We start from the raw sequence: 18,840 nt of genomic DNA, 5'->3' as shown, positions 1-18,840 counted from the left end.
AGCAATCCAACGCAGCCCAACCCATTGAGTCCACCTCCTCCGCGGTGGATGACGCTTCTGACAGCTCGTCAGCTGGCATCATAACTCAGCTCACATTTGCGTCCAGTTCTTTCGGGTCTGCAAGTCAAAGGCTGCAGCACTTAATGAGTGCATCCGGTGGATGCACTACCCCCTGGCCTTGCATTGCTTCATTGCACTTTACATTAAAGTCGCGACATTACACAATACGAACATTAATGTTCATTAGTGTCGTCCACCGGCCAGTTCGGTTCCGTCTGTCTTAGGGGGTTGCCACTGTCCAACGTCCATCGTCCGTATAGTCGTCCATGTCTACCGTCCATATATCCATTTCGATGTCAATGCAATGTTGATGGCGCTGTCGAAGTCCATGTCCGTGTCATAAAGGTGTCAAAGTATTGCAGCCCTTCACGCTCAATTAAGGGAGGTCACTCATCTTGGAGCGGGGAGAAATCTTGGGACTTGTGACTTGGGCCTTGGACCCTGGTAATTGAAACCCAGCGGCGTCTTGTAGCCTCTGCCTTCTGTTCCTTGCCAGGAAGTGCAGGCAACCGCCGTGACGTCTTCTCCCTTTCGCTTTTGTTTTAGTGTGTGTGTGTGTGGGGACACACCTTTGTTTGCCTTTGGTTTTGGGCCATCTAGGCCTTTGTTTGCGCTGACGATGATGGTCTTGTCTTTGACCTTTTGTCTGGCTGCGGTTCATTAAGGCAACTCGAAACCCTTTAATTGTTTCGTCTTCCTGACTTCGCCAGGCCTGAGAACTTTTCGACTCAAAACGAGTGTCTTCGTCACAGATTTGTGTACTTTTTTTGTATTTTTTTTGGGTGGGGGGGAAGCTATTTGTTTCTGTCGTTGTGCTGGCCCAACGACTCCAGAATTAGTTGATTTATGAATTATGACAATGTGGACCAGGGCAGATAGTGATAATGGTAATGGTGCTGCTGCTGCAGACAGGCTGTCTGCGGCCTAAGCTGCCGGATATTCTAATAAAGCGGCCTCCAGCTGCAATTGCAGCGAGTGCAGATTTAACACTTCTTGTCAGAAGTTGATTGAAGCAACCCCCAGCAGACCAGTTGAGACCTCAACTTGGGCTGCATTTCGAAGAAGGAACTGGGAACTGTCCGATGCGGAACTATGAAACTAGTCCGCCATGGGAACAATGCATACATATATGTACATATATATAGCGAGCTCTTCGGGTGCAGCAGTCAAATTAGTGCAATCAAGTTATCTTGTGCGTATCTGTGTTGTTCTACAGCCACTTGCGGGCAATTGGATCTTTGCATCTAACACTTCAATTGCCCACTGCTGCGTCGGCGGTGGGAATTTGTTATGCCAAAGGAAAAACTATTTAAGCAAAGGAAATTATTAAAAATTATGACCGACCCTTGGGTCTTTTCCTCCGCGCGAACCGTGTGAAAAGCGCACCCTCGCCTTTTCCTCCGCTTTCCGTGATCTCTGCGATCTGCGCTCTGGCGATCGGCATGCAAATGCATAGAAATTGTTTCCTATAGTTTCCTTTGGTTCTGCTTCAAGGCGCTTTCCGGCATAGCTTTACATGAATCGGCAGTTTCGGTTCCCAGCTGGCCGAAAACGAACCCGCTTTCCTCCCCCTCTCGATGTCCTGGCTTCCTGGCAAGCAATGCGTGAAGTTCTCCTACGTTTTTTGGCTCAGGGTTTCCTTTAACCAGCGAGCCTTGCAAGTAATATTCGGAATACTTCGCCCTGACATGTCAACGGCCTAACATGTTTGCGGGGCGGATGGGAGGTGTGGTGCGGCGAATGCAGGCAAGTTCATTGTCGCCACCCTCGGGCCGAATTCATTACGCGAATGTATCTCACAGAGATGCAACCCCAAAAGCCGCCCCCAAATGTTGCCAAGAAAGGCTGGCAAAAAGTCTTGAAAGGCACTGCACAAGAACAAGGAGGCGGCATCGAAAGGAGCCGTGTCCTTCTGGGTGGGTATCTCGAGCAGCAACTTGTGGCAATGCAACCAGAAGACAACCCACACTGCGGGATCTCGCGAACAGAAGGGTGGCTCTGCCAAGGACATTCGACGTCTGGCTGCAGCAGCATTGCCCAGTCCAAGAAGTTATTGAATACCCTAACTGCTAAAGAGCATCGAGCATATCATTACACTTAGTCACTTTCAATATTTTGAAAAGTATCAATTATTTTCATTATCTAGCCAATTAATGTATATGTAGATTATTCACTTTATATATAACTTAATAGGAAATTTTCTGCTTATTATAAACAGTTATTAAGAAAGTGTGTACATGACTTCTGATAAGCTGAGAACACAATTCTCATTATCCGCTAAGGCAAAACGCATTTCATTTTGGGCTGTCGGTCTGGAGAGTCTCAAGCCCTGAGACGTCAGAAAAAAAAGTTAAAAAGTGCATAAAATGAATCTATAATACATAATAATAAAGCTTAAAAGCAGCACGCCATCTCGAGAGGAGTGGCGAAAGGGGGGCGTGGTGAGGAGGGGGGGGGCATCAGTATCCTTGGCAGGATGGCAAATAAAAAAGGGTTGGTCCTGCCAACGTCCTGGGCGAACAACAAGAAATGCAAACAGAAAATAAAATTTTCGTTGAAAAGAAATTAAAAATCTGCAAGATTTGCATTTTGACTCAGACCCCCGACCACAAGTAATAAATATATGTATAATATTTCTCTCAAATTTTCGCCCCCCATCCGTGGCGGGAAAAACTTTTGAGTGTTCACCTCAAAGTGCAGTGGCGTGGACAGTGAGAGAGAGATCCTTGGGCAGGAGGATTGAGGATGGTGGATTGAGTATTCAGGATGGAGGATTTGGCTGGTTAAGCTGGACGGGCTCTAATGATGCTGCTGGTGCTTTGATGGTTGAGCATTCTTTCTCAGGCCGAGTTCTTGCCTCAGTTTGGTTCAATTTTAATTAATGAGCACACAATTCGCCGCATAATTTGCATTTCATATCTGTCTTCCCCCGCCCACATCTACGCCCATCGCCCCTCGTTGGCCCCTTTTTTTTCCAGCTCGGCCTTGCCATTATCTGGGCATAATGCCAACGGACTGCGACTTGGACCCGCTTAATTAAAGCCTGCCTCTGCCTCCGCCTGCGACTTCCACCTGGCTCGAAGCTTGGAGCTCTTTATCTCCGCGGGCATAGAATAAACACAATATGCAAAGTTTTTCCACTGCCATTGAGGCGCGGCCCATTGAAACGGGGCGCCAGAAGAAAATTCGAGCAAAGGAAAAGTGCAATTCATTTATTTGCGTTTCCTTCTACAGTTCTTCACTCCGGGCTCTTTGGCCGGTTTCAGTGTGTTGCCTTCTGTTTTCTCCTCTTCTTTTTTTTTTTTTTTGGCCAGTTCACTGCAAGGAGTCCATCGTCCTGCCTTCATTCATATTTATGCGCTTTGTGGAAGGCAGCTGGTAGCTCCTGCGACTTCTTCTCCATGTCTCAGGCCCCATTCCCCAGTCCCCAATCCAGACTACTCGGTTCTGGGCTCTCCCCCAACCTCCCTGCTCCTGTGTGCAATGCACTTGTCAAAGCTTAATTGAAGGCAAGATTGCAGTCTGACTCGCTGACTCTGGGCCACTGTTCCTTGCGAGAGTGTGTGCGAGTGCGCCTGTGTGTGTGAATGCGGCATATTTTCCCAGCGACTTGGCAAAAGTCGCTGCAACGTTGCTCAAACAAAGTGAAAGCCAAAGAAAAGAAATTACGCGTGCCCATTCACAGATGCATCAAGTGGGGTATATAAGACCCAATGCATCTTGGGAATTTACCTAGTTTACAACTAGTTGGTTAAACTAAAAACCACAAAAGTAGAGTATGCTTAAAAGAGAGGTAAATTAATTAAAATAACTATAAGCTTAGCAAATAGATTGGTTTTGAAGTTTCTTTTGTTTTCGGATTATTCCCGTATTAGTTGCTTATAAGAGAACATGAAGATACAGTATAATATAGTCGATCAATTGTGATAGTCCTGTGCTCCCTGCAAGTGCCTGCCAGCTGCCAACTAGCAGCGAAAGCGATATCCAGGAGGAGGACCTCTGCCCACCTTCGCTCACCTTTCCGCTTCTTACCCCATCTCTACCAACCAATGCCGCTTAGGCCGCAATTTGCAACAAAAAAAACCAAAATTAGACAAGGACAGGGGCCTGGGAATGGAAATGGGAAGGAATCTGGATCCGAGACGGGTTGCCCTACTACGAGCACACACACACACACACACGCGGGGCAAATAAGGAAAGCCAACGACGACGACGACGACGGAGTCGTCAAAAGAATGCAGTTAAGCACACAATTGACATTTGAAACGTCAACTTGGGAAACCACTCGTGCTGAAGAAGTTGCATAAAAAAGTGCCTCCGTTAGGGGTTTCCTCTGCAGCTCCCTCCCATCCTTTCCAGCGGGATAAAAAGGAAGTGGGGGCCAAGAATCCGGGTACCGACTTCTTGCAAACGGGAGACTGCAGTTTATTTGCTCGGCAAATAAATTTCCATGCAATGCGGAAAGTGCACAGGTTGTGCGGCCAACGGGGCGTATGAGTTATCTTTCTTGCCGTGCTCTCCATTCTAAGATAATCAACAAACGGCGGCTGATGCTGAAGACTAACGATGTGCGCATATCTGATTGCAGTTTACTGTTGCATGCATCATTAAAATGTGTCTGCAGCGGCAACGGACCAACCCCCCCCCCCCCCCCCCCCCTCCCTCCATTCACCCCCTTTCGGCCCTGCAGCTGCGTTTTTGCTGCATTTTCTTTTTATCCTACTTTGCTCAAGGTGGAGGGCTGTCTATTTGCATAGGGTGGCGCTGGTGCTGGCGCAAAAGTCACAGATTGAAAGACGTGCCCGCACTCCTTTTGAGGCTTTTGAGCGTGTCGGTGAACTGTCGCCCAAACTGGAGGATTCTTTCAGCCCGATTCCCCACAGTTGATTCGGCCTTAAAGCCCACACCGCAAAAAAATGAAAAGAAGTATGATTGACTCTGATACTATCAATGAGAATTCAATTGGCATTTAATTGTCTAAGATGAACTCTGCATTCTGCGTTGTTTTGCTTTGCTAAAGAATTCGCGTCCTTCTGAAATAGGTCACAAATATTTGGTAAGATAAATGTGTAAAATATTTTTGTCTGTGCAGCTACGAATGAAGTCTATTGCCCGGCCATGTGAGCTGGCTGTTGCCTATTAAGTAACCCGTGGAGACCACTTTGCTGCCAACTGCACCCACTCGCATCCATGCAGATATTTCATTAAGAGCCATGGCAAACCCGTGAAGAAATAACTTTTGCAACATTTTCCAGCGCCCCCGAAATAAAAATATGAAAAAAATGTATGTATAAAAACCTGGAAAAACTGAGGAGGCCTACAGAACGAGTGCTGTAAGGGTTTTTTCGAACCCCACTCACCTTGCGGAGCAAAGTTTTTCAACTGCTGCAACTACCTCAGAAAATCGCACATACAGATACACACGCACACGAACACACACACACACACACACACGTCGCGTTATGCCTGAAAGGAGGTGACTGCATATCCAGCCAGGCAACTCCTCGCTTTTCCTTCCATTTCCCAGGATGGATTCCCCCTCTTTCCCCCTTCCCCACCTGGGTACTAACAAAAATTCATCCAGCGGCAGCTAAGAGCGCAAAAATTATGTTGCATACATTACGGCGTGCACACAAAAACAAAAGAAACTGCAGCAGCAACTTTCTGCAGCAGCAATTTTCTTCAGCCCACCGCCCACTTGAGCCGCTTTTCCCACTGCAATTCCCTGCTACTTCTGAGTAAATTAACTGCATTTCTTCACAGCCTGCCACACGGCTGTTGCGCCGCATATTTGGAGGCGCCACAGCCAGGTGGTCTGAGTGGCGGTGTAGGGTGGTAAAGGGCGGCTTGGGTGTCTATGGGTGGCTAAGGGCGGATGGGTGGATCCTGAGCCCAAAAGGGTTTGTCAGCGAGTTGCAAAACAAGTTTTCCTTGTAGAAATTGTACTTTGCATTCGCATTAATTAATTAAAAATAAAATATATAGAGGGCGAGTTGGAGTTTTCGGTGCTGCTGCCGCTGCTTCTGCTGCTTCTGGGGGGTTGGAAAAGTCCTCGAAGGGTGGCTCCTTCGTCTGGCAGCCACTGCAGCGGAGTGGAGTGGAGCACTGCGGCGACGGGCAAGATGGACGGATGCAACGGAAGCGAAGACATGCCAAAGAAGCATGGGCAGCCGGAAGCCCGCCGGCAGAGGGGTATTATATGCTGCCACCCCCACCGAGGAGGAGAAGGGGGCTGGCAAAACTTGATGACTGCAAAACTGGACTTTGAGGGGGCGTGTGCACAAAAGCAGCAGCAGAACAAAGCCAACAAAAACTCGCGAGCAGCAGAAAAATAAAAAAAAAAAAAAAACCAAAAAAATATTACAGCAGTGGGGAGAAAAATACAAGAGACGAGGAGCGAAAAGGGGCGGACCGGCGATTTCATTTTGTTTGATTGTTTGATTTCTGCTCCGCGTCGTGACCAACGTCCAGTGCATTTTGGCGCAGTCGGTTGAAGGGTCTCCGGCGTAGCCTCAAGACTTTCAGTGCGCCACAACCTAAACGGAAATCTGGCCAAGGGACAGGGAACTGAGGAATGGAGCGGAGCGGAGTGGCGGGGCCACCGCTCTTGGATGATGAAAAACGCACTCGAATTAAAAGATTTTGCTGGAAACGGGGACCGGACATCAACCTGATCGGGGAAGGAGCTGCAGCGCTTTGGGGGGTTGAACTACGAGTGGTTGCAAATGAATCAAATTAAAATATTTATGGGGATAATCTGTCATTTGAACAAGTGAATTTTCGACAAGCTAGTGAGCAGCAAAGTTGACGAAAGGGGTAAATATATTATAGCTAAAGGAATCAATTGCTTCAAACGTGATGTCTGATATCGTAAGAATCAACCTTAAAATAGGTCAAGCGTTTAAAAAGTCTAGTTAGTTGTACAATTAGTATATAAAAAAATAACAACAAGGCCGATATAAGAATCAAGTGAACTGAACTGACAACCATTTAAAAATAAATGTACAGATTAAAAAGCATTTATAAACAATTTACAAAAATTGTGTATACAATTGCAATTAATTAATAAGCACAAAGAGGGGAGTGAGCAAAGCTTATAGATTTTAACCCCGAAATAGGAATGTCCTGGTAAAAGCCGGTTGCACTGCCACTGCAGTCTAACTGCAGTTATCCTGCGTATGCAGAGGGGGTCAGAGTGGGGTGGGGTCTCCGAAGGACCAGGACGAGACGAGTTCAGCCAGACAGCCAGCATATTGCAATTTCGCAAATCAAACAAAAGGCAGCCGCAGAAAAAACCCAACACCGTGGGAGGAGGGAGGCGGGAGGCGGGAAAGGCGCTCGACCAAAAGGACAATGCACAGGCCGAGGATGGCACCGGATTCAGGACGCAGGTCGCAGGACTCAGGACACAACTCGGCTAATATGCATTGCACATGCAGCGAGTCTTACGCGGAGCGGGAGTACCACGAGTTTGGGGCCCTTAAACTTTTTTCATGACTCTTGTTTCGGCAGTTTGTTTGCCCAGCAAATGCATCCAATGCAATTTTTCGGGCCGCAATGTAGACGCAAGTCCTTGCTGCAATCAACTTCGCCAGGATAACGCCGAATGGTGTGAGAAATGAAGCAGTAGGCGATGGTTAAGCGTCCGCTTCGCAAGTCAATCAGTCAAAAAACAAAAAAAAAAAAGAGAAAAGTGAAACAGCTCGAAAACAAAAAAGTCCCAAGCTGGCTAAAGTCCTTATTATCCTTGCATGTTGGCGGAGAAAAAAATGCAATATCGAATGCATTTGGAGCTGCAGCCACGCCCCTTCTGCCCGCCCTCCTATCAACTAAACGCACTGCAGCCGCAAAGAAATTGCGAAAATGAAAACAACAAAATGTGGTAAATTGGGAAAATGGGAAGCTCGCGAGAGAGAGATTTTCAATTAAAAGGAATTGCTGCTCTATGTGGATTTTTGTGCTTATTAGCCAGCCTATCCGCCCTTCACCGCCTCTCACCCAACCGCCTCCCATTTCAGGCTAAAACCACTCGAAAGCCGTGCACATTTGGTAATCAATTTCTGTTGTTGCTGCCGTTGTTGTTCGGCGGCTGACTGACAATCTTCGCTAATAAGCTGGTCCCCAGGCGCCTCCTACATGGGCCACAACTACACTTAGAAAACTTAGAAACTGTTAAGGAAAAAATGGCTTGAGTAGTATATATCTTATATTTTCTAATTAGTTACATATTATTTGTAATAAGCATAACCAATCCTAAAAATCCTAAATAAAAAGTCAATTTAACAACATAAGTCTGCCTTTACTTTCTCGCTCTGCTTGTGATAATTACTGAATTTCAAAAGGTTTCTCTCTGTGCACTCACACATGCTACAGATGAGATGATGCACTTGCATTATGCAGATTTCAGATTTCAGTTTTCCGAATTGCTGTGCCGAAATGCATTATGTGCCTGCCTCTTATTCTGAGCCTGTCCCTGTTATTGCCGCCGCTTTTCAATTAGGCCAATCCAAGGCAAGCGAAGCCATCGCGATTCTGGTGAGAGGCAAAGGATTAGTTCCATCATTATCTATTCCGAATGTGGGCAGAAGCAGAAGTGTTGCATTTGGCGGAGATGGGGGCAAACTGTCGCATGGGCAAAATATTATTGACAATTCTTCGGGTCGCCGTCAGGACAATGGGATGCCGAATGCAAATCCTTCAGTCAGCTAATATTGTTTATCCCTAAGCAGTCTTCGCCCCGTTCCCGGTAAGGAACAAAGCCGACAAAACTATGCAAAAATATAACAAAAAGCTAGAAAGCAGTGGAACTGCGACCAAATCGAAAGGAAAACTCTTTGACAATGGCAGGTAGAGGGAATGGATGGATTGGTGAATGAATGGATGAATGAACGATCTAACTGAACAGAGTACTGCGATGCAAAGTAAGTGCAAAGGATTTGCCACGACCAAAGGGCTGAAGTGGTCGACAAATGATTGACGAAAATGCCCCGGGAAAACGGTGAGAAAATCAGACGTTTTCTTGATGAATATCGGGAGATTTTACCCCCTCCTTTGACAGCTGAAAATTGTGATTCTTCGTTTATTGTCTGGGATGCATAAATGTATATACTATGCATTTTGGTTTCCCTCATTTGGTTGGCCATTGTTTGGTCCTTGATCGGAGGTTGAATTTGACACTTTCCAAGAAGGCATTGTTTGAATGGGTTAATTTGTGTATTTAGCCGAGAGCCAGCTGTTATTGAATATCGACAGTGAAACGCAAAACCCAATTAAATACCTAAGTCGCCGCACAGATTTTGCGGCACGTTCGTCCTTCGTTTTGCACCTTTCGCGATGCGGCAAGAAGGACGCAAAAATGCAGATCACGGCCCAAGGAGTCATCGTTCCGGCCGATCCGAAGTCGAAATCGATATGCACCCGCATTTGTCTGTCAAGAAGCTGCCCTTTTCGGGTCCGCAATCTGGAGTCCATAACTCATCGGGGCAATGTGCAAAAGTGGCTGTATCGCATATCCTGTGGCTGCTTTGTTTGCCGAAGATCCCTTTGTCCACATTCGAAGTCAGCTGCAGTTGCAATCTGCTTTTTCCGCATTCAGCACGATCAAATATTGCCGAAGAAAGATATCGCATCCTGATCAGGTGGCGCGTGTCCTCTGGTGGCCAACTGTGATTTCGTCGGTCGGATCGCATTATGTTCACCTATTTTTTGGGGCGTCAGCTGGTGTGCGTGCCACGTGTATCTGGCGGATACTTTTGCCAAAGGCAGCCGCCTTATCGACTGCATGCTGAATTACCCGCTTTCTCATTAGCATTTCACTGTGGCCTACTTGTCTTGGCTTCTTCGGTTCATCTAAATGCAAATTCTCCCCCACCAAAATTCCCAAAACACCTTCAATTTCGAATCTCAAAGCCAAGAGAATATTGTTAGTTTCCAACTGGCAAGCAAAAATTTCTTTCAAATAAGTTCACTTTTTTAAGTTGACTTTTAATTCTTGAAATGAAAGTGCTTGAATATGGCGATGAATTAAAAGTTCTCATTTTCTTGCCTTCAAACGATATGCACTTTGAATGGAAATGTTCTTGAAGTTAGGGTTAATTTTTGTTCCAAGTGAATGGCCAAAAGCTTTTTAATTAAGCCCTGCCTTCAAGGAGGGGACTACGAATCGGGAATCGAGGAGAAATCACAGAAAACTGTTATTATAATCATCGTCTACGTCTACAATCGGACCAACCAACACCCACCCATCCAATCCTTCTTGTCGCCTACTTTGTCATTATAATTTTTCCTTTCAGCCGGCCAAAGCGATGCCCAAATGAAAGAAATTTTTGCGGGCCAAAAGAAATGCATTTTATTATTATTATTGTTATTTGTTGTGGTGACTTTTTAATCATTCCCTACCAAAACAGAGCGCTCCAACGGATTGCGTTGAGATGGTCGCGGGGGATGGGGCTGTTATTCAAGAAGCACTGGAACCACTGGCCGATTCTTATTGGTGCACCAATACCACTCGGACAGCTCAGACAGATATGGCCATCGGCTACTCCCACACCGATGACACGATGACGACACAGCTGTTGACGACGAATGGGGAAGTCTTGATGGCACACATACACCATCGCAGTCGCCAGCACCACCACCGCAAGATAACCCATACCAATGAAGAAACTCAAACGAAGACGAAGACCACGACAAAGGCCAAATTCGCCGCAAAGACGAACAAAGACGAAGCACGAAACACCCGAAGTGCCTCCCCTTCGCATCCGTGACGTCACACCTCAAGAAACGCTCAAGGAAACGATATTGAGAGAAGGAAGAGCAACATAATTCAAAAATTGAGTGAAAAGAAAGAGAGAAAATCAAACTGCTTAAAATTTTAATTTTCTCTTTTTAAATTTTATGTTTAAAGACGACGAAAGAGAAAAGTTGAAGCAGGCGTAAATCTTAATAATGCGTTTCTTTTCAAATCCGCTGCACGAGCACACGATCGCAATCAGTTGGCCATTTTTTTGAGCGTAAGAAGAGCACAAAGACGCTCTTCGCTCTCTCTTTGCTCAGCCCGTCTCAGACGTTTCAGTTCCAGTTCAAGACCTGTCTTCAGATATTCCGCTCAATGCGTTTCAGTACTACGGCGCGCCTTGTATCTGAAAGTTCGGTCTCGCTCAACGATACGGATACGAAACGATATGGTACACTTGTGGAGTGGATTAACGCTAATTCGTTTTTGATTGCCGCCAGGGGGGATCGCCAATGGACCGATGCGTAAGTAAAGAGCGTAATTAAGCAAGCACGCGGTGGTCACTGTGAGTTCCAGAGTTTCGCATCCATTGTCAGATAAGTCCGATCGTATCCCTTGGGTACCAGAATGCCTTATCTTGCGTCCGTTGTGCGTGTCTTTAAGGGGGGCGTTCTTTGGATCTCAATACAAGAGGCGTTTTATTAAGGTCAGCTAATGGATCAACTGTATGTATCTGTATCGCTTTGTGCGAAGTAAGTGTGTTAACGAATGAGTGCCAGACAGAATGAGGCGCCTGAAGATCCCCAAAGTCGCCGATGACTCAGTGGTTAAGGAAAAAACAAAGAAGAACGGCCAGAGAACCAGAATCAAAATAGAAGAAGCCAGAAGGAAGGAGAGGAGAGGCGCATTCGGAAAAAACAAGCCAAAGATCCCATGGACAGGCAGAAAAACAAAGGCGAAAAAGGGGGAAACGAGATGGGAGACCGAGACCCGCACATGTTCATGTTGACATGTGTTGGTATCTTGGGAAAATCGAGAGAATGTGTGAGAGAGAGAGGGGGGTCTGGTGTGGGGTGGGAAAAGTGGGGGTAACTCTAGGTGGGGTGCATTGAACTTGGCGGCAAAAGGGGAGCGATCACTAGCCCAACAAGAGATCACAGTTCCCAGAATTAAAACCAAGCCAAGCCAAGTACTTGTTGTTACTGTTGTTGTTATTGCAAATTTCCACAGATCTGCGATGTTGTTATTGCGAAAAAGAGAAAAGAAGATGATAGGGGAAGCAAAACAAGAAGAGCAGGCAAAAATAATAAATACAAAGACCCAAAAGTAGCAGCTGCATTTTCAAAATTTCAACATTTCACAAAAACTCAAAAACACACACATACGCAAATACCGTAAGTGAGAGAGGGATACGCAAAGGAGCTGAAAAAGGAAGCGAAGAGCCGGAGGAAAAGGAGACCAGACAAAAGGCAAAGCAGGGATGACGAGAAAAGGTTGCAAGCAAAACAAGTCAGCAGGATCAAGGACACGCAGGCCCTTACACACACACACACACACACGCACACAAAGGAGCAGGCAGAGAAAACCTGAAATCGTTACACAAACGCAAAGCAAAAGAGAGAAATGCAAGCGAACGAGTAGGCCAAAAGAAAAGGCAGATTAAGGACCCGTTCCTTTGTAGTACTTTATTTTTTACAATACATCCATAGGTAGGTAAAACCCATTAGGGTAGTTTCATCATAGGTAATGACGTGCATGTGTGTGTGTGCGTGTGTGAGTGTAGCTAGGGATCGGCAGGACATGCAAAAAATAAAATTGAAAGAACAGAGAGGCGAAGAAAATACTTTGTCACAAGGGAAGAGATTAGTTTTTCAGGTCGATTGAAATTCTGTTGTTAGGGGAGAGAGCAAATCACTTAGTGCACAGTGGTGCAAGGTCTATAGAAATAATTTGATAGATCGTCACTATATTATGAATACAAGTCAAGTTTTAAAATTTGTCGATAAGAGCAAATACGAACTGTAATGCAATATTCAAATGTTTCTGTGAACTTTCTTAGTGATTAGAAAAATACGGATAAAAATATATACTCTCGCAAACAAAAATTCGTATGTATAATAAATAAGTCATATTTTTGATAGTTTTTTTTTTGGCATTCCCTTACAATTTATAATTTGGGACTAGTCAAATAAACAAATTTTCACTGAAAAAAAAAAGGTTGCTAATTCGGTTGTAAATGTACATTTAACTATTAGTTTTATTCATTTGAAACGAAATTACCCTAATACCGAGTTTCTATAAAGAGCAACCATTGAATTCCCGATTCCGATTACTTCCAACATCTAATCGAATCATTCTTCTCTCCATTCACCAGAAGGCAGCTGTTACTCCTCGCTGACGAAGGAAACCGAATACCACCAGCTGGGATATATCCTCGCCAGTCGCAAACAAGAACAACAGGGGCACACGATCGCACCGGAGGATCACAAAGGGCTCGTGCCACATGAAGCAGGGGGTTGTTGATAGCGCCTCCTGAAAGAACTAACGACTCATGCGGTCGTGCGTCGAGACAAAGTGATCCTGCCGCAAGGAGCAGGACGAGCCGCTTATCAGCCATGCACGGGATTCGGGGTGGCTGAGGGTTGCAAACACGCGTTCTTATCTTAAAGCTCAGACTGTCGGGAGGGTGACGAAATAGAGCAGATGTGCAAACAACGGCCCCGATGACGGATGACCGACGAAACCCAGCAATTACAGCTTGAGGGGAGGCGATAGTTACCATCCAACGACGCGTGCTCGGCACACTTGCAGATCCACTGAATAGGAGCAACGTTCGCCTGGGCAATCAGAATCGACCTCAGACTAGGAGCTCCAAAATTCCCAGTATTATAATGTCCGTGGACAACAGCTTGGGAATTCTAGACTTATCTTCGGGTAAGGAGAGTGAGAAAACAGCAATGACAGCAGCAAACAAGGAGAACGATCCGGATTCCCATTTCACGGGTACTATCGTCACAACAGGCGCCACTGCTCAGCCAGCCACGCCCACTACCTCAAATGCCACCGCCCTACCAGCCACGCCTACTGTGGCAGCTGGCCAGGATTTGGGTGACGGTGCATGTAGTAGTAAAAATACGGATTCCAAGTTTCAATCGTACGTAAATGGCAATGGCAATGGTGTGTACAAGATCATCAAGACACTCGGTAAGGGAAACTTTGCCAAGGTCAAGTTGGCGATTCATGTGCCCACCGGTCGTGAAGTGGCCATCAAGGTGATCGATAAGACGCAGCTCAATACGAGTGCACGTCAGAAGCTGTACCGCGAGGTGAAGATCATGAAACTGCTGAACCACCCGAACATCGTGCGCCTCTTCCAAGTCATCGAGTCTGAGAGGACACTCTACCTGGTGATGGAGTACGCGAGTCGTGGCGAGCTATTCGACCACCTGGTGAAGAACGGGAGGATGCGGGAGCGGGATGCCAGGGTGATCTTCCGACAGTTGGTGTCCGCCATTCAGTACTGCCACAGCAAGTTTGTGGTTCATCGGGATCTGAAGGCGGAGAACCTGTTGCTGGACCAGCACATGAACATTAAAATAGCGGACTTTGGCTTCGGCAATACCTTCGATCCCAACGCCCAGCTTGAAACGTTCTGCGGGAGTCCACCATATGCTGCCCCTGAACTTTTCATGGGCAGGAAGTACGCCGGCCCGGAGGTGGACGCCTGGTCGCTGGGAGTGGTGCTGTACACTCTCGTCAGCGGTTCGCTGCCCTTTGATGGAGGCACCCTAAAGGAGTTGCGGGAAAGAGTCCTGCGGGGCAAGTACCGTGTGCCCTACTACATCTCAATGGACTGCGAAAACCTAATGAGAAAGTTCCTGGTCCTGAATCCCGCCAAGCGCACTTCGCTTTCTGCTGTGATGTCGGATAAGTGGATAAATCTGGGCCACGATGAATCCGACCGATTGCGTCCGTTTCGCGAGAAGCCCATGGAGCTGCAGGATGCAGCCCGGTTCGATTTACTGATGAGCATGGGCCACAAGCGCCGTGATGTGGAGCAGTCTGTAAAGGGGCAACTGTTCGACGACATCTATTGCACATACATGCTCCTGGGCGTGGCCAAGCCGCGCTCCTCGAACCGCAGTACGAAACCGGAGGCTATACCAACAGTGGATTTAACTACTCCAGCTGTCAGTAGCCCGCTTCCTAATATCACCACACCCACTGTTACCATAGCTCATGTCACGCTTGCGCTGGACAAGAATCCGCCCATCCACTCCTCCTCAGCATCGGGTAGACCCATTGCGCCACGTTTGGCAAATGCACCCAATACACCGACTTCAACGCCACCAACGGGACCGCCTGCCAAGCCCACAAGACGCACTCCAGCCAGGACACCAGCCCGGAAGGCCACCAACCATACGAGCGGCCAAGGACGTCCGGAGCCTTCGAGTCTTCCGCACACTCCGCAGTCAAAGAGAGCCAGTGCCAACATGGATGTGAAGCCCACGCTGCTGAGTGCCCAGCGACAATTGGCCCAGACCCAAAAGCTGGCCAACACTCCTCCGCGCTTCCAGTACCCCGTTGCCCAAACTCCGAATCAAGCTCAGGGATCCTCCAGGCGGCCCACGACCCTGTACGAGAAAGCGGAACCTGCAGTCACTCCACTTCTGGTGCCCAAGTCGCCGGCCATGGGTGCTCGACTGCTAGAACGGATTCCCGGAGGTGGAGCAGTGGAAAAGACCTCCGACAAGCCCTTCACCCGACAAAATGTGGCACGGGCCACTTTTCATTTCGGCCAAGCGCGCAGTGGCAAACGGGGCGGTGGATCAGGAAATGGCGCAGGCGGAGAGGAGGACAGCTATCAGACGCCACCCTTATCCGCGGACGACACCAAGCCCGCCTCGCGGGTAGGTTTCTTCTCCAAGCTGACCGCACGTTTCGGTCGAAGGGTAATCCACTTGAACGAAAAGGATGTCACCGAGCAGCGCAAGAACCTCACCAAATAGCCAGAAGTCGGGTTGTTTGGGGCAATGTCAAGGTGATAGAGATAGAATGATAGAGTGATAAAGAAAGTGATACAGTCGGCCCTGACCGAGCATTCTAACGAAATTAAGTCAAAACTCAGCAAATCAGTTTGTCTTACAAGTGTGCGGCGAACGCTTTGCTGGGATTTAGATAAATTAATCCTACCAGAAATGACGGCAGCAAACACAAACAAAACGACCGACAAGGAGAACGATCCCGGTCCCAATACATCGATATCCACTACCGCCACGCCCCCTTCTGCAGCTGCCCAGAATGTGGGGGGATGTTTTGGGAGCAGTGGAGGCAGATCGAGCCCTAAGTTTCAGTCCTATGTAAATGGCAACGGCTACGGAGTGTACAAGATCATCAAGACCCTTGGGAAGGGCAACTTTGCGAAAGTCAAGTTGGCGATTCATCTGCCCACCGGTCGGGAAGTGGCCATTAAGCTGATCGATAAAACTGCGCTAAATACGATTGCCCGGCAGAAGTTGTACCGAGAGGTAAATATAATGAAAAAGCTCAACCACCCGAATATTGTGCGCCTCTTGCAAGTTATCGAGTCGGAAAGGACTCTCTACTTGGTAATGGAGTATGTCAGCGGGGGAGAACTCTTCAATTATCTGGTCAAAAACGGAAGGATGCGGGAGCGAGATGCCAGGGTGCTCTTCCGCCAGTTGGTGTCTGCTATTGAATACTGTCACAGCAAGTCCATTGTGCATCGGGATCTAAAGGCAGAGAACTTGTTGTTGGACCAGCAAATGAAATTGAAGATCGCTGATTTTGGTTTCAGCACCACGTTTGAACCAAAAGCGCCACTGGAGACGTTCTGCGGAAGTCCACCGTATGCCGCCCCAGAACTGTTCAGAGGAAAGAAGTACTCTGGACCGGAGGTGGACTCATGGTCACTGGGTGTGGTGCTGTACACCTTGGTGAGTGGTTCCTTACCCTTTGATGGAACCAATCTGAAGGAGCTCCGCGACCGTGTTCTACGTGGCAAGTATCGTGTTCCGTATTACGTCTCCATTGAATGCGAGAGTCTTATTAGGAAGTTCCTCGTTCTGAATCCAACGCAACGTACTAGTTTATCGGCTGTCATGGCGGATCGCTGGATCAACATGGGCTACGAACAAGGTAACGGTTTGAGACCGTTTCAAGAGAAACCTATGGATCTGCATGATGTAAATCGATTGAGTTTGCTGTCGAACATGGGTCACAAACCTCGTGATGTAGAGCAGTCGCTGAAGAACCAGAAGTTCGACGACATCTATTGCACCTATATGCTCCTGGACGTTGCTAAACCGCGCTCAACAGCCTGCAGCGAGAAATCGGGATCTTCGTTTAGGGAAACTCCTACGGCTATGCCAGGCAGCAGTCGGATTCCTGTCCCTATAGCTGCTCCCAATGTTACTATAAGCCAGGTGACCTTTGCACTGGACAAGAGTACACCGAATAGGCCTGCCGCCACTTCCATACGTCCCATGGCTCCGCGCTTGGCAAATGCCCTCACTCCGCTACCATTGACACCACCGCCCAAAAAATACATCTGCTGCTCTGCTAGCAAAGCCGCCAATCCCAGACGTTCCGAGCCGTCCAGCATTCCACAATCTGCGATGCCCAAGAAAGGAGTCGGTTCACCAGTGGATGTGAAGACAACTCTACTGAGTGCCCAACGAAAGTTGGCTGTAAACCAAAAGCTGACAAGCGCATCACACCAAATTCGGAGTCCCATTACTCAGTCGCCAAGTCAAGCTTCAGAATGCACCAGAACACCACCGACTCATTTCGAAATGCTGGACTCGACCAGCACTCCCCTAAAGGTTCTTAAATTGGTGGCATCCAACAGCCAGACTCCACCATCCACCGAAAACACAAATCGTCCCACGCGAGTTGGCTTCTTCTCTAAGCTGTCCGCACGCTTTGTTAGAAGATCACTCCACAAGGGCGAAAAGGACATCAGCGAACAGGGCAGGAATCTTACCAAATAGCAAGGTGTTAGTTTAGCGCATCCCAAAAGGATTCTTTCCTGCACAGATAATCGAAAGTGATATAGCAGCCCTCCCGAATGGACGATCGATCCACCTTATGTCTAAATGGTATTTTAATTAAAACGACTTAAATTTAGTATAACAAATAAATGTTGATGGCATATGTAAGGTGATCGTTCTGAACTGATCTTGAAACTTGACTGTCAAAACAAATAAAATAATATTTTAACAATTGCTTTATCTTCATAATTTTTACATTTTACGATAGAAGTATAAAATAAATAAATTTTAAATTCGTTTATATGTATAAAGTTTGGTACTGTTTCTCATTAGCTAGTTAACATAAGAACAGCGTAAAAATAAAAACGGTTTACTCATGATTTTTAATTGTTCTATTATGATCACTAAAAGAAAGAAACATTAACCAATTGTGTGGAACATTAAAAGGGTCACACACAAAGCAGCAGCAACAATTTCAGCTTGCGTGTTGCTTCGACATTAAATGGAGCGGCGAGAGAGCTTAGGGTGGGGGTTGCAAGTGGAAATAGCCGAGGGTGGAGGGGCACCCCTGAGCAACACGAAACCGCAATCATTTTGCACTTTTCGAGGCAACAACAGGAACTACGTAGGACCCGCTACTACAGGTTAGTCAACGGGGTTTGGGGGTGGTAATTTGAAGGCGTCGAGCGGCGGAAGGAAAAGGCGTTCACAGCCGAACATAACAATATCCGGAAAGAAACCAATAAACGGGAAATTCCGCAGGAGGGCCGACGACTATGTATGTATTTTTTGGTGGGAACCGAGTTGGAAAAGGGATGGCGGTAGGAGTGGGTTACCTGGCTAAAAGGGTGGTTTTGGACTGATTGGACCCATTGAGAGCGGAAGCAGAGCGTTTAATTTGTTAACTGGCGGAAGAAGGTGACTGTAAGCAAGTAACAGGTCGCACATAAATTAGACAGCCAGCTAGTGCATTAATGTGCATGCCCACTCCTGGAAAACCAATCCCACAATTAGCCGCCCCCTTCCAATCCC

General features: G+C 47.1%; 3 protein-coding genes and 2 long non-coding RNA genes across 8 annotated transcripts in view; 3 read left to right on the top strand and 2 right to left on the bottom strand.

Moving 5' to 3' along the window:
- The window catches only part of pros (prospero), a 79,148-nt gene that overhangs the window by 43,296 nt on the left and 17,012 nt on the right, over nucleotides 1-18,840 (bottom strand). The gene's annotated exons all lie outside the window — the stretch shown is intronic.
- On the top strand, nucleotides 7,731-8,226 carry lncRNA:CR46010 (long non-coding RNA:CR46010). The gene has a single exon (NR_133377.1). It is a non-coding gene; the product is annotated as a long non-coding RNA:CR46010 (long non-coding RNA).
- lncRNA:CR46009 (long non-coding RNA:CR46009) lies at nucleotides 9,209-9,984 on the bottom strand. The gene has a single exon (NR_133376.1). It is a non-coding gene; the product is annotated as a long non-coding RNA:CR46009 (long non-coding RNA).
- On the top strand, nucleotides 11,201-18,038 carry KP78a. The gene is made up of 2 exons (NM_141809.3): nucleotides 11,201-11,319; nucleotides 13,170-18,038. Exon 2 carries the CDS (start codon nucleotides 13,687-13,689, stop codon nucleotides 15,802-15,804), a length of 2,118 nt encoding a protein of 705 aa, NP_650066.1. The 5' UTR covers nucleotides 11,201-11,319; nucleotides 13,170-13,686; the 3' UTR covers nucleotides 15,805-18,038.
- On the top strand, nucleotides 11,201-18,038 carry KP78b. Of its 2 annotated transcripts, NM_001170116.2 has the most exons (2): nucleotides 11,201-11,319; nucleotides 13,170-18,038. In NM_001170116.2, exon 2 carries the CDS (start codon nucleotides 15,994-15,996, stop codon nucleotides 17,806-17,808), a length of 1,815 nt encoding a protein of 604 aa, NP_001163587.1. In that variant the 5' UTR covers nucleotides 11,201-11,319; nucleotides 13,170-15,993; the 3' UTR covers nucleotides 17,809-18,038. The 2 variants fall into 2 exon arrangements, with proteins under 2 accessions (NP_001163587.1, NP_650065.1); NM_141808.4 differs by lacking the exon at nucleotides 11,201-11,319 and having other exon boundaries at nucleotides 15,909-17,974.

Source organism: Drosophila melanogaster, chromosome 3R (genome assembly GCF_000001215.4).
Source record: "Drosophila melanogaster chromosome 3R".
NCBI lineage: Eukaryota > Metazoa > Arthropoda > Insecta > Diptera > Drosophilidae > Drosophila > Drosophila melanogaster.
This window is presented reverse-complemented; position numbering and strand designations above follow the sequence as displayed.